The following is an 18,320-nucleotide window of genomic DNA, read 5'->3' as shown; positions in this document are numbered from 1 at the left end:
TCATATCGTAAACCTATTTTGTACTATTTTTTGAAGTGGGAGAGGGCATAGGGCATATCCTATGAGTATGTACAATGGGAACAGGTGTCTAAATCTCTACTTCAAGTATCTATATCTAGGAATTTGGTAGAAAATGGATATAAAATACTATATTGTTGGTACTATACTCCCCAGCGACTGGCCAGGATGTTTCACTTGGGGTCAGCTTTGTGCTGGCACCAATGTGGGCTGAAGGGAGATATGTTTCACATTTTGTGGTCTTGCCTTCATGCCCAGGCATTTTGGACTATTGTATTGAAATTCGTCTTTAGCGTAACCAAAGTTTCCTACCCTATGAAAATGGACTATTGCCTTTTGCACTTTAAACCTCGAGGAGTGAAAAAGCCTACTCACCGTTTAGCCACATAAGTGTTTGTGGCCAGCAAACTTGTCTTAGAAGCAACATGGAAGTGCCCTAACCTTCCTGGCTTTCAGATGATTCTGCGCAAGTTGGACTATATTCATCTGATGTCTAAATTAACAGCTTTGCTTACAGGACACTTATTAACATATCACAAGGTCTGGGACCCATATGTACGATGGACTTTGCATCCTGACTCTTCTCTGCTTACTCATTAATGGGGCAGGAGGGGTTTCTTTATAGAGAGGGGATGGTGGGATGGGGTGGAGGAAGATATAAGCGAGTTATGTATTAGTCTTTGATACTGTTCATTTTTGGATTGCCTGGTCTGTAGCTGTACTGGCACATGATTTTGTTTTTTGTTATTGTCCTTCTCAATAAAATAAAATAAAATAAAAAGAAATAAAAAAAAGAGAAAGGCAGGTTCACTTATAAATAATGTCTTTAGAAATAATGTACTTTTTACAACTTCTTTGAATCCTCCAGAAGAATCACACCCCCTTTAACTTTGGCATTTTGCTCAAATTATAACTTGCTATTGGAGATAAATGAGAACTCATTGAGGCTTTGCTGTTCTTTTCACACCTGAATTAAGATGTCATAATATTGATGTGTTTTAATAATTAGGATTTCTCAGCCTTAAACAAAAGCTGTGTTTCATTAACTAGTAGAGCTATATGTGCATTGATTAATTTTCCAGATTTTGAAGAGAAGAAATTATGTTAAATGCCTCTAATTAAACATATTGAGGTTTCATACAATTTAACAAAACTTTAGATTACGAATCCATTCTCTATATATTGATAGAAATGCAGTCACAATTGAATACAGGGAGAAAATAATATCACGTTAATCAAAGGATTTGGGGCTGATTCACCCCAGACGGGCTTGGCATTCAAGAGGCAAAGAGAGACTAAAAAGTATGTTTTCCTAAGATCTATTATGAGAAAATGGATATATACAGGCCCATTTTAGACAGAATGTAGAAATCAGAATTCATACATCCAGATCAGGACATGTACAATTCCAGCCGAATTTAGACAAGGATCTGCCAGGAATGCATGGGCATGGGGTGATTACACGTAACAGGAATATCCATTTTACAATTGTCAACATGAAAAACATCAGTGGAGGCAACATTTGCAAAGTACACATGGGAGCCTGTTATTCTGTTGGCAGCAATCAGCGTTTTGTTGACTATCGCTGATGTTATCCCTGGAACATCCGGCATGGGCTCCGGCATTGAATTTCTAGATATATGGAGCCTGCAAAACTAGCCAATTAAGTAAGATATTCAACACTTAAATGGCCATGGTGAACCACATAAAGACAGGACTGACTTTTATGTGGTCCTATTTATTCAGTTACCTTGGCCGTTTAAGTGCTGAATACACCCCTGGACTACCCCAAAATAGCTGGTTTTACATTAGGTGCTAACCAGACATTTTCAGCAGCGGTATCCAGTTAAGTGACGCTGAATATGACGGGTTAGCCCCAGAGAAGTGATTTAACTGGCCAGGAGCCATATCTGGCCCATTAAATTGCATTGAATATTGATCCCTGTAAATTACAACATATACACATGTGAGGGGAATAGAACTAATCTGTGTTTTTTTACCACAGGTCCCATTTTCTGCAATGAGACTAAGGGCCCTGTTTACAAAGGCGCACTAACATTTTTAGCATGTGCTAACTGTGTAGACGCCCATAGGAATATTATGGGCATCTATACAGTTAGTGCGTGCTAATTTTCAGTGTGCGCTAAAAATGCTAGCGTGCCTTTGTAAACAGGGTCCCTAGTTACTAATAATTGGGGTTAACAGTAAAATAACATGGCTTAATAGTAGCCATATTATTAACTATGCCCCTAAAGGGTGTTTCAGAACTTTCACATATAAATTCCGACACGTGTATGTCAGCCATTTTATAAAGCTGCATGTATACATATTCCTAATTAAGTACAGAGGCTGCAAACTTTCAATTCTGAAGAGGAAAAAACAATGGGGGATTAAGGAGAAGACATGTCCTTGATCCCTCCTGTAAAGGACTGCCCAAAATTAGCACTTTTTAAAATCTTGTACATGCCCAGGAGCGGCTATAAATCCTGGCATTGATATATTTAGGAATACATTGTGCATTCCCCTTCTGAAATAGGGAATAATGTATAGATTTTGGTCTGCTCAAATCCCACACAAGCCACAACCCTTTGCAAACCACATAGTGTAGTATTATATGTGTAAATATCAGCTTTCTAGAATCGAGTTTTCTACATGTATCAAAGATATCCATGTAAGTGCTGGTATTTACACATGTATATCACCAGTAGGGCTTCTAAAATAACCACCTTAGACATTCTTTAGGTTGTTTTCAAAACTTTCATAAAAATAGTCACAAGATCATGAAAAAAGTGTATACAGAGCTTTCCAATACTTTCCATGACTGATTCCTTTCTTACGTACAAATAATAATTATAGAAAAGGTGCCTACTGGTTAGGGCACAGGCTGAAAATCAAGTAAGCCCTGTTCAAATCTTACTGCTGCTCCTTGTAATCTTAGGCAAGTCACATCCCTCCATTGCCTCAGGTATAAACTTAGGGTCTTGTTTACTAAGATGCGCTAGCGTTTTTAGAATGTGCCAATGCTAGACACACCCATATATTCCTAATTTTTAGAGCACACTAAAAACATTAACGCACCTATAGTGCGGCTTAGTAAACAGGGTCCACAGATTGCAAGTCTTTGGGGGACAGGGAAATACCTGATGTACCTGAATGTAACCCACCTAGAGCTGCTACTGAAAAAGATGTGAGCTAAATCCAAATAAATACTTTTTTATTTCCCTTCTAGAGGTTTCTAAACTTAATAGGCTGAATTCAGTTAGGCTTCAGAAAGTTCTAAGCTCTTATTCTATAAAGGGCAATCCACACCAATGTTTAGTGTCGATTCCAGTGCCTGGTGTAAATCCTCATGCCCAATTGATGGCCATTGGCCACGCGAATGACTTTATTCTATAAACACTGTACCTAAGTTTTGGTCTGCCCATGCATTTCCCATGGCCATGCTCACTTTTCAGTTGCGTGTTAGACAATTTAGGCATGCTGTGATATAGGAAAGATACTCACCTGTAGCAGGTATTCTCCGAGGACAGCAGGCCTTATTATTCTTACAAGTGGGTAACGTGGCGCCAGTGGCGTAGCAAGGGGGGTGGGAGGGGCGGTCCACCCGGGTGTCAGCTCAGGGGGGGTGCTCCCTGCCAGCTCCCCCCCCCCCTGTACAGCACAATGACACACCCCCTCGGTGCATTGACACCCCCCAACCCAGTGCCTACCGTCCTCCATCCAACCAGCTCCCTACCTTTAAAAAAAATATCGGAATCCGAGGCAAGGCGCAGCGCCTCGCGCCTGCATGTAAAAGAAATGTGGACCGTCTCATCGGACCTTCCCTCGCTCTATCTGCCCCACCCTCCGCTGACGCAACTTCCTATTTCCACAAGGGCGGGACAGACAGAGCGAGAGAAGGTCCGATGAGACGGTCCACATTTCTTTTACGTGCAGGCACGAGGCGCTGCGCCTCGCCTCGGATTCGGATATTTTTTTTAAAGGTAGGGAGCTGGTTGGACGGAGGAGGGTAGGCACTGGGTCGGGGGGTGTCGATGCGCCGAGGGGGGGGGGTATGTCATCGTGCTGCACCCGGGGGGGGGGGTGTAACGGCGAACCACCCTGCCCCAGGTGGCAGCCCCCCTTGCTACACCACTGCATGGCGCCACATTGCCCAGTCCAGAATTTATAACAAGCTTTAAGAGCTTTGTAGAGTGTGGGACACGCTCCAGCGCACATGCACGAGTGCCGTCCCACCCGCCGTGAGGGCATAGTTACTGCAGTTAAATACTACAGCATAAAAAAATAAAATAAAAAATAAGAGACAACTCTGAGGGGAGGTGGGAGGGTTTGTGAGAATATAAGACTTGCTGTCTTCAGAGAATACCTGCTGCAGATAAGTATTTTCGCTTTCTCTGAGGACAAGAAGGCCTATTTATTCTCACAAGTGAGGTATTCCTAGCATCCAGGCTCACCGAAACCAACAAAACATTGGTCAATTGGGCCTCACAACAACCAAGACATAACTCGGATTAACTTGAAACTATATACAAACTGAGTGAGAGTGCAGCCTGGAACCGAATAAAACAGGCTTAGGGAGGTGGAGTTGGATTCTAGACCCCAAACAGATTCTACACCCATAGCAGAGAGTGAACAAGCTCTGGAGACACCCAAATGACATCTGCTAGATCTCGCAGAGCTTGACACCACTGAGAGGCTAAGGTCCATTGAGAGGATCTCATGTGAAGGCATGTCATGGGTGTCACATAAACTGTGGAAGCCATAAGGCCCAACAACCTCAACATCTGCTAAGCTCTGACCTGCTGTGAGGTTCAAACCTGAGAAGCCAGAGTGACTAGAGTGTCTGCCCTCGGTCCTGGGAGAAAAGCTCAAACCTTTCAAGCAGGGTTTCAATGAATTCCAATTGTTGAACAGGATGAAGATGGGACTTGGGGTAGTTTATAATGAACCGTAGTAGCTCCAGCACCCAAATAGTCCTCCACATGGACTCCTGAGCACCATCCTCCAATGTGCTTTTCACTAGCCAATCATTAAGGTAAGGGAACACATGCGATGCTGTGACTACTGCTAGACATTTGGTGAAGACCCTGGGAGCTGACATGAGGCTAAAGGGAAACATGCGGTACTAGTAGTAATGTGTTCCCAGCTGAAATTGGAGATACTTCTAGTGGGCTGGAAGTATCAGGATGTGAGTGTATGCTTCCTTCAAGTCCAGAGAGCATAGCCAATCATTTTCCTAAATCTTGGGTAGAATGGTGCCCAAGGAAACCATCCTGAACTTTTCTTTGACCAGGAATTTGTTCAGGGCCCTTAAGGCTAGGATGGGATTCATCTCCCCTATCTTCTCTTGCACAAGGAAGTACCTGAAATAGAATCCCTACCTTTTCTGTGGAATGGGCTCAACTGCATGGGCCTTCAGGAGGGCTAAGAGTTCCTCTGCAAGTACTTGCTCGTGCTGAGAGCTGAAGTAATGAGCTCTTGGTTTACAATTTTGAAGTCAACTGAGGGCGTATCTGAGCCGGATAATTTAAAGAACCCACTGGTTGGAGGTTACAAGGGGACACCCTTTATAGAAAAACTTCAGCCTCCCCCGACTGGCGAGTTGTCCAGGACAGACAATTTTACAGAGGCTATGTTCTGCTGGAGCCAGTCAAAAGCTCGCCCCTTGTTTTGACTATGGAGCAGTAGAAGCCTTAGGCACATGCTGTTGATGAGAATGAGTGCACTGGGGCTGAGCCTGAACAGGCTGGCGAGAAGAGGTGGCATACCTATGTCTCTGCGGGTAGTAGGCACCTCTTCTAGACTTGCTAAAAGACCTCCTAGATGAGAAGGCTGATGCAGAAGATGCCCGACGGGAGAGAGAAGAGATGGTATCAGTGTGTTTCTTGATTTTGTCAATGACCTCCTCAACCTTCTCTCCAAAAAGGTTACCCCCCCCCCCCCACCCCCAGCATGGGGCATCCACTAACCTCTGCTGAACTGACTGTTCCACCTCAGAAATACACAGCCATGAAAGTCTGTACATTGCTATACTTTGAACAGAGATCCTGGATGCCACGTCAAAAGTGAAGTGTAGGTGCCCTGGCCAAGAACTTACAACACTCCTTCTGCTGCTTGGCCAGCTGGTGTACTCACTCAAGCTGCTCCAGTGGGAGAGAGTCCACCAAGTCAAACAACTTACACACTGAGTCCCACAAGTACACGCTCGTAAAGTGCTGGTAAGATTGTATATGGGACACGAGCATTGAGGCCTGGAACATCTTCTCCTAGCCTCTCTGCCTGGGGGCACCAAGGCATAGTCTCTAAAACTCCTGGCTCTCTTGAGAGCAAACTCTTCCACCATAGAATTGTGAGGCAACTGGGACCTATGAAAACTAGGTATGCTAGGGATCCAATGCATTGTGTCTATCTTCTTGGGCAGGACAGTGACCGACAGAAAAGACTCCCAGTTCCTATCGAGGATTTCCTTGAACACCTCATAGAGTTGGACAGTCACAGCCTCCCTAGGAGCACAATTTGGTTGGATAGAGCCCTGGGCTTGTCCTCCACTTCCAAACAAAATGGAATAGCCTCAGCCATTTCCTTCACAAAAGAGAGGAATGAAAGACTCTCTGGAGGAGACTTTCTGCTTTCAAGTGGAGGGGAGGATTCAGAGGGAATTCCATAGGACTCATCAGAGGAAAAGTACCTTGGATCCTCCTCTGACTCCCATGAGCCTTCCTCATGGGTATCAGATAGAAACTCTTCATGGGAGGGCTGAGACCGAGCCTGCCTCGACTTTGAGCAACCATGTCCCCAAAAGATGCATCGAGAAATTGGCTCCCTCCTTGACTCCAGTGAAGCTTCCTCTGCCAACATTGAGGGGGTACTGGCATGGGTGGCAGTCAACACTGGGACCACATGCAGTGCCAGTGTTGGAGGCCACACTGCATGCTGAGGGCCAAGCAGGGCTGCAATGGGTGGCAGAGCCGACACAAACAGCCCCGATACCGACACACACTGTTACAAAAGGCCATCCAGCAGCTCAGGAAGCAAGGCCTGGAGGCACTCATCAAGGGCCAATACCTGGAAAGATGAGGGTGCCGGCTCTGAGAAAGGATGCAGAACTGATGGGGCCAAGACAGGAGCTGGATCCTGGCTGCTTGGAGACAGATGCATCAGTACCTCTTGAATAGAGGGGGAGCGATCCTCCCGGCGCTGACGCTTCTTGGGTGCCGAATCCCTCAATGCCCCGGAGCTCCTGGCGCCATACATCCACATCTCCCATTATATCTTAGGAGAGGAAAAATGAATTTATTTTCTCTTTCTCCTATGGACAATCAAGGAAGCTGGTCCATGCCACACTTTTTCATTTTATACTGATTTCACTAGCATGGGACTGTAAGAAAGGGACCATGCTTTGATCACCACAACACATACCTGTTATAATGCAGCACTGATAACATTGCAAAGGCCCAAAAAGGATCGTCTATGCTTTGCTTACAAAATCAATGCACAGAATGGAATTTATCCTTTTTTTTTTTTTTTTTTTCTTTATTAAATTTCAAATAAACATTTACATAAAATAAATGAATTTATCCTTATTTACTAAAGCACTATCAAGGATCACATTACTGTGCATAACTAGAGAAGCACAGAAAGGAACATGCACTGCATAAAATCAGCAAGATACACAAAACAACAAATAGCATCGAAGCAAGAGGTACAGGCAGCTGCTCCTAACTTTCTCTTAAGGGAATAATATAAGGCCATTATCATCCTGGACTAGATTTCAACTGAATTCTGTATGCATACATGCACCAACTCAGCCTTCAGGTCTGCTGGAATGGTTAGAAGCTAAATCACAGCATCTTTCAGCTACACTTTTTGAGTTATTATTTATATAGAACACCATATGCTCATAATTTTGGAACTGGAAAATATTTTGCATGCTAAAATATGTTACTATTAGATACAAGAATGCTTCCAGCATAAGCAATTAGCAGTATTTATTGGTGCAGCAAGCTTTCTTTACATTTTGAAGACAAATTTCTAAATGCCAGGCATCTGACTAATGGGTTTTCTGAAACTGACCGCCCTTTGCACAGGAGAAAGTGCACATGGGGATCAATGATATGTATACTTTCACTCAGAGAAAAGTTCACAGGTTTAGAGGTAGAATTAAAGATCGGTGAGGCAACTGCATACACAGTTTTCCATTTTCAAAGCTAATGCATTATTTTGATAGTAAAAAAAAAAAAATCTCCAAACGTATTTTTCCCCAAGCAACCTGTTTGAAAATCATGAAGGTTTTTAATGAGACCAACCATTATTGAATACTTTTCTTTTCGCATCAATCAAGACTCCTGAGGCAGGCCTGTGGCTGAAACACAGTACTGTGTCGAGTCTACAATAAAGTTTGCTTTTTTATACTACATCATCATAGTCTCAGTGTCCTGGAGTCCACTGTATCTTGACCTCGTGGGATTTTGTGTTCATCATCCTAGCCCTTTTACTACGCAACGTTAGAATATGGGCTTAGCATGTTTTAATATGGGACTTTCCCACACACTAAGCCTAGTTCTAATGCAGCAGTATGATAAGCAGTTTTCCATTTTTTTGGGATTGTGCACTATTGTTCACATTAGAGTGCATTACCTGAAAGAAAGTTAACATGGGAGCACTTACTGCCTCCTATTTAGGAGGTGCTAAATACTCCCACATTAAATCTGCATTAACCAGATGGTGCAGGCCAATGTGAACGCACTAGGTGGTAAACACTTCCACGGTCATTCTCCACTCATGACACACCCCCCAGCAAAAAATATCTTTTAAAAATAGCAACTATGCAAGTTAGCGTGTTTTGCAGTAAGCCTTTTATCCCATGTAAAGCATGCATTGTACTTAACACAGTTTAGTGGAAGCGCCCCTTAATATATAAATATGTACCTTTTATGATATGAGCTCATATTTGTATACCAACCCCTAGGTATATTAGAAAGCAATAGCTGCATGCATGCAAGATTCCATTTTAAGAAACTCAATAAAACATGTTCATTGTATTAGCAAATGCAATGAAATTACTGAAATATATTTCTTTACAACATTTCAGATGCGACAACATATGCACACTTTCTGTTCAATGCATTTGACACTGATCATAATGGATCTGTGAGTTTTGAGGTAAGTGATAAAACCAGCAGATGTGATGTAGTTATACCAGTACTCCCAGATTCTATATATGGAGTCCAAACTTGGGCAACAAAATTTGCACGCAAATTGAATATGCACGTGCAAAATAATTAGCTAACAAGCCATTAACCAGCAATAAATTGATGTTAACAATAATTATTGCAGTTAACTGCCACACTATTCTATAATCTCACATGGCTAAATCCCCTAGGGGGTCCTTTACTAAAGATTAGCTCAAGTTATCTGCAGCAGGGCCCATAGGACTAAAATGTGGCCTGCTGCAGATAACTTGAGCTAACCTTTAGTAAAAGGCCCCCCTAGTGCGCAACTGAAAATGGGGCGTGACCAGGGGCATGGTAGGGGCATTCCAAAAATTTGCATGTGGAGTTATAGAATGCCACCATTCCCACGCCCAAATGCCAAGAGTTGGGCATTGACATTTACACCAGGTTTCAGCTAGCATTAATACCCAAATTTGGGCATGGAAATGGGCACTAAGTGCTATTCTATTAGAGCGCTCAAAGGGAATGCCCTTTATAGAATAGCGGTCCTCGCTGATTTTTCTAGTGCAGCAAATTTGAGCACCATTTACTGGATCCAGGCTGCAGTGTCTAAAGAACATCAACCTGCCTCTTCTGTAGCGCTCTTGTTCCCTCTTTTGCTTCCATTTCTTTTTTCATACTAATGGACATTTCATATGTGATAACACAGTTCTCGGATTTAGTAGTATGCAGTATTTATTGCTGTTTTCACCATGTTCACTTGTGAGAATATTTACACTACATTCATACTTTCCATGCATCAATATGATGCTTTTAAGAGATTTTGATTAATGTTAACATAGCAGGCATTAGCAACCAGATTCTGTAGAGATCACCCAAATTTGGACATGGATGCCAGATCCGCACATAAGCTAATTAGTCAATTAGGTGCTAACAATCAATTATTGGAGTTAACAAGCACTTAATTGGCAGTAATTGAGAGTTATGGGCTAGATTCTGTAAATGATGTCTGAAAATTCTGCATTTAAAAAAATCCGCCTATGCATATTCTGTAAAGTACGCTGAAATTTTCTAGATTAGGTTCAAATTTCCATGTGGTATATAGAATACGCCAAGCACCTCTCCACATGACCAAATGTAGTTGTTTTACTTGGCGTAAATCCTGACACCTAAATTAGGCGCAGACCCCCAGATTCTACATAGTGCACTTAGATTTAAGCGCCAAAATCAGCACAGATTTTATAACACTGCACGTAACTTAATTGGCTTAACAAGCTAATGAGCACTAATAACAGCACTTAACAAGCAATAATGAGCACTAATTGGCACTGAAGATAATTTAGGCTCACAACTCACATGGAGGGGCATAATCGAAAGGGGTGCCCAAGTTTTCCTGAGGATGTCCTTGCAGGATGTCTCAACAAAGGGGTGGGGTAATCCGTATTATCAAAACAAGATGGGCATTCATCTTTCATTTTGATAATACGGTTGGGGATGCCCAAATCGCAAAATTTAGGTCAACCTTAGAGATGGTCGTCCTTAGAGATGGTTGTCCCCGATTTTCAGCGATAATGGAAACTGAGGACGCCCATCTCAGAAATGACCAAATCCAAGCCATTTGGTCGTGGGAGGAGCCAGCATTCATAGTGCACTGGTCCACCTGACATGCCAAGACACCAACCGAGCACCCTAGGGGCACTGCAGTGGACTTCAGAAATTGCTCCCAGGTGCATAGCTCCCTTACCTTGGGTGCTGAGCCCCCCAAAACCCACTCCCTATAAGAGGTGTAGTTATCAATGTGGACTACTTTTAAGCCCGGTTATTAGTAACTAGATCTAAAATACCATGTTAGAGGTAAAATAACACATCTTAATGGTAGCCCATCTTGATAACTATGCCCATAAGCTACTGAAAATAACCTCATTATGTAACAATAGTTTTCCTCTGTATATTGATTTAAAAATTAAATATAGATAGATATATAGATATATGGGGGGGGGGGGGGGGGGGGGGTTCTCTAGGCTTCCATGCTTTCAGAGAGTTCTTATCTCAGCTGTTGTACCCAGACAATATGTGTTCTGTGCTAGTGAGACAGCTTCTCTAAGACTTACCCTCAGGGCATTCCTTTAATCAATGGGAGCTCCTGTAAAAGAAGTAGTTGTCTTCTTTTTCTCATCAGGATCCAGCTTGTTTTCTCTATGACATATACAAGTTAAGTTGGCCCTTCCAAGTAAGAGAAATGAACTCCAGAGCCTGAGCCACAGGACTTACCTCTAAATACTTGTAATTATAATAAGGTTGAAAATTTTCAAAAATTGTGTTTTGGTAGGCAACATTATGTGACTGTACATTAAAATTCTTTAAGAAAATCAGTGTTGATTAGATAATGTATCAGTGGCAGGGGTAGTGTAATAATACATAATTACATCACCATTTTAGAATGTTAAAAGGATGAGTCACTTTCAATATTATCTAAACTACAGAAAGCTTTTTTTTACAACATTTAAAAGTTCAATTTTATACAATTTGCGTTCACAAAAAAAGGTTTTATCAACTGTAATCAAACAGTTCAGCATAACTATCTTATACTGAAATCTAATCATCTTCTACTAAATGGTAATGCAAGAGTTTTCCTGGATTTTATGTTTTAGCTTGGCTCAATCCTACTGCCCATTATAGACAATTATTTTAGTTAATAAAAGATTTCTATATTCAAAATTTTGTATACAAGAGGAGGGTGAAAATGGCAATGTGTAGAGGCGCTTAGGAGGCTGCTCTGATAAAGTTCCAGGGGTCTCTTGTTTTTTTTAAAGAATTTCCCTGATCTGAAATGGGGAAACAGGCACTTCCAGGACATACCCCTTAGTTTCAGGAGGGAGACGCATGATGAAACAGCAGATTCTTTATGCTTTCAGAAGTGCTTCCGTGGTGGAGGCAGTTTCAACTTCAGTCACACTCAATGGTTTGGGTGGCAGTGTGGAAGGGGCATTGTTGAGTTCTAGAGAACCGTCAATCCCTCTTCAATCTGGACGTGCAGCTTAAATGGTAAAACAGCAAGCCAGCAATGCTGAGATACTTCGGATGTTGACATTGCTGCAAGAGGCCATGTCTTTCTGTGCAGGAAAGATTGTAGAAGGTGGGAGACCTCAGGAGCTGCTAAATATGTGTACTACCACAAGTGGAGCTACTGTTCAAACTCTACAACCTGGCTTGACAAGGATATACAAGCCAGTCATAGTAACATTGGATTCTCTTTGGGAGGCCATTTTTTGGGTCATGCTCTCTTACAAAGGTGGTTACTAAGTTGGTGGATGATTCGAAGATTTCTCAAAGGTTGGAGAGCCAGGCGCAAAGGTTAGAAATGCAGCACTGAAAGAAACCAGCTTGGCTGAGGTTAAAGACAGATTTTTTTACATTGCAAATTGGAGTCCATGGAAAATTAATTACGAAAGAACAGTTTTTGTTTTGTTTTGTTTTTCCCAATAAGTACTCCAATTGCCATGGTGTATAAATATTTTAAGGAATGTGGGAATGACCACAAAGGCTCTTCCTCTTTTAGTTAGAGCCCAGTATAAAACTGTTAAAGCAAAGGAGGATACTGAAGAAACGTTTTTACAAGAGATGGATACGTTTCTCCGGATTTGACTGGCTTCCTTGAATCATGTTTGGAGGTGGTGATGCAGAGAACAACCCTACTGGCTATGGGGGTCTTTTACTTAGGCACACTAGTGTTTTTAGCTCATGCTAAAAATAAGCACGCTTAACGCTAAAGATGCCCATAGGAATACATTGGCGTCTTTAGCGTTTAGCGCGCATCTATTTTTAGTTCATGCTAAAAACACCAGCACGCCTAAGTAAAAGACCCTTTATATTTGCTTTGGAATCTGACCATAACCTCATGCTTCACTTATACTTCAGATGTTTGAAAGTGAAATTTTTGGGTTCTAAGACATGTATCCTTCTTGAGTTATCTATGGCTATACAGAAGAGGAGAAAGGAATTCTTAGAGCCCTGTTTATTAAGGTGTGCTAACATTTTTAGCACATGCTAAAAATTAGCATGTAATAACACTAGAGACACTCATAGGAATATATGGGTGCCTCTAGCATTAGCGCATGCTGAAAACGCTAGCATGCCTACAGCGTGGTTTAGTAAACAGGGCTGGGCTTACCGCTCACTCTTTTGGGACTACCATGGCCCAATGCAGCCACCGGCGATATTCCCACACTGAGCGCGCAAACTGAACACAGATAAACAGCATACATAGAAAGTGCACAAACAAAAAAAGCAACACTGGCTCTTCAAGACTGGGACAACAGGAGTATAGTCTGACAGGCGACTTTGGTTGTAAAGATCTTCTCCGTTTACTTTCTGAGACATTGGACACACATATATATATTTCCAAAAAATTACATCCTACTACTACTACTAACATTTCTAGAGCGCTACTAGGGTTACGCAGCGCTGTACAATTTAACAAAGAGAGACAGTCCCTGCTCAAAGAGCTTACAATCTAGACCCTGACCCCTGAGGTAGGCGTTGTTTGACACCGAAACACAGCCCATGTCGGGTCACTTGTAAATAAAATACTCCTGTTGTCCCAGTCTTGAAGGCCCAGTGTTGCTTTTTTTGTTTGCACACTGAGCGCGCGCCATTTTCAGGGGAAAAAGAAAACCTATGGGCTCCCTGCCGCATGGCTTCGCAGTAAAAGTTATCTCACCACATGGCCATGTTTGGGGAGGGCTTTTACCAGGAAAAATAGCTCTGGTGCATGGAAAAAATGGCCCCCACCGCTAGCACAACATCCTTTTCCCCACAGCTTAATAAAAGGACCCCTTAGTGTTTAAGCCTCAAGTCATTTCCCTTGGAGCTAGCTTTTGTTAAAATTTCCTTGTGTATGTTTGGTAATGTTAAGGGGGATAATACATGTATGTTTTTTGATCCCACACAGCTCAATGAATTTTGGAGGGCTAGGGAAGGTATTATTAACTCTGGGATGAATCTTTCAAGGATATCGACACTCTGTGAAGACTGGCTGTTGAAGAGTCTCGGCTAGTATCTCTGGGTGGTTATTTCCCTTTTTTAATATTTATTTCTGTTAGTGTTTTTGGCCTTTATCTTGTGGACTGATTTGTAGTGAAAATTACATGCAGAGAAAACAGGCACAAATTTGTGATAGTAATTGAGGAAGGGGTAATAACAATTGCACTTGATTATTGGTGTAATCTCCCCAGGAAAAAATTACCCAAAAGGTTAACATAACCCTAAGCAGTAAGATTATTGCCTCCATAAAGGGTAATTTTCTAACCAGGTATATAGGGTAGAAAAGGAACCTAGGAACATGTATTGTGCTTTTTTAAATGTTGCATATACCGCTATATGCCTTTATAATACAGCCTCCCAGAAATCTCCCATATTACATTTCCTCTCAGGCAACTACATCTTTTCCATTTAAGGTTTTGCAGATACACATGTATTTATCCTAATCCTAATATTAGATCTTATAACATAGACATGTATGTTACAACACTGCCCCAGCTCCACCCAATCTCTTCACCTGTGAATGCCTATACATTTACCACATATAGAGCAGCATTTTAGAAAGGACATACAAAGTGGACTTGAGACTTCCCATTGGGTCATCTCAAGTTCTGCTAGTATTTTAGGACAGAATCTGCCAATATAAAGCCTGTTTTAAAATACTTCCAGGAATAGACATGTATGCACACATTACATGTGTCTGGAGCATCCATTTCACAAGCATCAATGTCCAAAATGTTAACAGAACATCTATACATATGTGCTGAAACATGCTCATGTATGTTAGCTATGTAAGCTGTCACAAAGCCTGATATCCTTTGCCAATATCGCTTTCAGGGAAGGGCAAGAAACACTGGAAGATTAAGGGGGGGTGACGGGGGGGGGGGTGACCTTCCCTAACACCTCCAGTGGAGCACTGCGCAAGAGCAACATTTTGCTAAGGCTTAAAGGTCCCGAAGAACAGGTTTAAATCCCAACATTGAAGTTTTTGGACATTTTGGTCCACCCTAGTCCCTCCAAAACATGCCCAGAGCACACCCTCTTGCCTTATGCACATTTTTGAATTTTAGGCGTTTATCCTGGCTTTGTAAAATCAGGATTAAGACATGTAAGCAACATACACATTAAATTGACCACAGGAGCAAAACTCTTACTAGTGTAGGAAAATCAATATTCAAATAGAAATTTAAAAAACCCACATAAAGCATAACAAATATCATATCATGCTCAAACAAAAACACCTATGTTTACTAAGGTGCCTATCCACCTTATAATTGAAAGAGAAAAACGCCTAGATTTCGACCCAAATCGGGAGATAGACGTTTATCTCACAAAAACGAATAAATCGGTATAATGGAAAGCCGATTTTGGACGTTTTCAACTGCACTCCATCGCGGAAGCGTACAAAGTTGACGGGGCGTGTCAGAGGCGTGGCGAAGGTGGAACTGGGGCGTGGTTATCGACTGAGGAGAGATGGGCGCCTTTCGCCGATAATGGAAAAAAAGTATGCGTTTGTAGCTAGAATTTAGGGCACTTTTCCTGGACCCTGTTTTTTCACGAATAAGGCCCCAAAAAGTGCCCTAAATGACCAGATTACCACCAGAGGGAATCGGGAATGACCTCCCCTGACTCCCCCAGTGGTCACTAACCCCCTCCCACCACAAAAAATGATGTTTCACAACTTTTTATTTTCACCCTCAAATGTCATACCCACCTCCCTGGCAGCAGTATGCAGGTCCCTGGAGCAGTTGTTAGGGGGTGCAGTGGACTTCAGGCAGGTGGACCCAGGCCCATCCCCCCCTACCTGTTACAATTGTGCTGCTTAATGCTTAGTCGTCCAACCCCCCCCCCCCCAAACCCACTGTACCCACATGTAGGTTCCCCCCTTCACCCCTTAGGGCTATAGTAATGGTGTAGACTTGTGGGCAGTGGGTTTTGAGGGGGATTTGGGGGGCTCAACACACAAGGGAAGGGTGCTATGCACCTGGGAGCTCTTTTACCTTTTTTATTGTTTTTCTAAAAGTGCCCCCTAGGGTGCCCGGTTGGTGTCCTGGCATGTGAGGGGGACCAGTGCACTACGACTCCTGGCCCCTCCCATGAACAAATGCCTTGGATTTATTCGTTTTTGAGCTGGGCGCTTTCATTTTCCATTATCACTGAAAAACAAAAACGCCCAGCTCACAAATTGTCGAATAAAACATGGACGTCTATTTTTTTCGAAAATACAGTTCGGTCCGCCCCTTCACGGACCCGTTCTCGGAGATAAACGCCCATGGAGATAGACATTTTCGTTCAATTATGCCCCTCTATGTGCACATTAGAGTTTTTAACATGCGTAAATGGTTTACGCGCGTTAAATACTAACGTGCCCATAAAAATGTATAACATACCCCAAAATGCCAAAGTATTTATAAATATTTTTTTAAAGAAATGTTTTCACTCTAGCATGTTTTGGCACAAAAAAAGAAAAACAAAAGTAACGTGCAATGATTAGTTACTTGGGATGGTGTCTAAGATCGTTGTGTCTGTGATTATCCCTGTGAAAATTTATGACCTCATTTAAAAAAATATATTTATAAATACTTTGACATACACATTAAATGTCAGTTTATGCATGTATAGAATGCATATAAACACTCCAATTTAAAAACACACACACACACACTAAGCAGTGGCAGGGCATGCTTGTAGCCTAATACCCCAAGGCAATTATAGAAGTGCCTATTTCTTCTCATAGAACATTGTTTTACACAGAAAAAGGTTTATGTAAGCAAAATTCCCCCCACTATGGACATCATTTCAATATCCCAATATAACAGATAATCAGTGCCAGCTACCAAAAAATGGTGAGTAGCTTAGCGAACAGTGGGATTGCTTCTTAGAGCTGTTCATTTGCAAATGTTCAACTATTATAAGTGATTGCTACTGAGCCTGCCTTATTTTTTGTCAGCCTATCATGAAATCTATTAAATTTCTACACTGCTTTCTAGCATTTCAAATGCCTTTATCCTGAATGTGATCACAATTTTCAATATGGTTCTTTGGGTTTTTTTCAGGATTTTGTTATGGGTCTTTCTATTTTACTTCGTGGGACAATACAGGAAAAACTTAATTGGGCCTTTAATTTGTATGATATAAATAAAGACGGGTACATAACTAAAGATGTAAGTAAATTTAAAATTTACATTACAAATTTATCTTAACAATTTCTGTAATACATTCTGGAAATTTTTGTTAGTTGATGCATTAGGCCCCAAGCCCAAACTATTCACACCTCTGTTTAAAGTCTCCTTTCTTTGGCAGCATCCCTAATACTTTCCTATTGTTGAAAGCCTTAATCAATCACAAAGCAGCTTTAACAATATAATATGTATTATGTTTGAATGTGCATTCCACTGGTCACATGGTTCTCAGAGATTTTCAGCAAACACTGACATTTGAATAAAATGAAATACACAAAAGAACATTTTGACTGTACTGGCTTTTGCCACAGTTTCAGCCCGGGAGAAGAGAGAGAGAGAGCTATTTGCTGAAGCCCTGTAAAACAGTTATATTTGATAATTGGTGAGCAGCTGCATCCTGATCTCCCCAGATACATTTTAGAAAGTAATCAAATGTTTAGTTAGTGTTATAATTGATCCATATTTTAGTTACCTATTATTGTTCTGCTGATTGCACTTTGTTTCACTGTTCCAGTTCTAAAAATAAACAATATTTTGTTTGTTGACTCTGCCTGTATGGACTGATAAAGAATCCTGGTGGTTTGTGTGTTGGAACTGTGAAGTGCTTTCTAGGAATTGTGGCCTCCAGTAACCTAAAAATCACTGGGGATAATTTGAGAGTGGAAGACTCACCCAGAGGCGGTTGTGACCCAGTCGATGGGAGGATGGTGCTAGTATAGAGCACAATTGGCAGGTGCAGGTATCTCTGAGCTGTGCTGGGGATAGACTCTCTAAGTGGCCGTAAGGTAACCCCAGGCAAGTGATTAGGCGTTTCATGACAGTCATCTTACTGGCTGTGGTGGCCATTTTACAGCTAGAGCTGCCATGGGCAAAAGTGAGTGGAGTTTGCTCCTGCCCAACCTACCCC

The 18,320-nt window shown here is 41.9% G+C and overlaps 1 protein-coding gene across 3 annotated transcripts in view; it reads left to right on the top strand.

Moving 5' to 3' along the window:
- KCNIP4 (potassium voltage-gated channel interacting protein 4) overlaps positions 1 to 18,320 on the top strand; it is a 594,747-nt gene that overhangs the window by 552,415 nt on the left and 24,012 nt on the right. For all 3 annotated transcript variants that reach the window (XM_030192609.1, XM_030192608.1, XM_030192610.1), the window contains 2 exons: positions 9,110 to 9,180; positions 17,288 to 17,395. In XM_030192609.1, the coding sequence (XP_030048469.1) occupies positions 9,110 to 9,180; positions 17,288 to 17,395 (179 nt within the window). The remainder of the gene's footprint in view (positions 1 to 9,109; positions 9,181 to 17,287; positions 17,396 to 18,320) is intronic.

The sequence above is a fragment of the Microcaecilia unicolor genome, chromosome 2, assembly GCF_901765095.1.
Source record: "Microcaecilia unicolor chromosome 2, aMicUni1.1, whole genome shotgun sequence".
Lineage (NCBI taxonomy): Eukaryota > Metazoa > Chordata > Amphibia > Gymnophiona > Siphonopidae > Microcaecilia > Microcaecilia unicolor.
The sequence above is the reverse complement of the archived record's forward strand: the minus strand, read 5'-3'. Positions and strand labels throughout refer to the sequence as shown.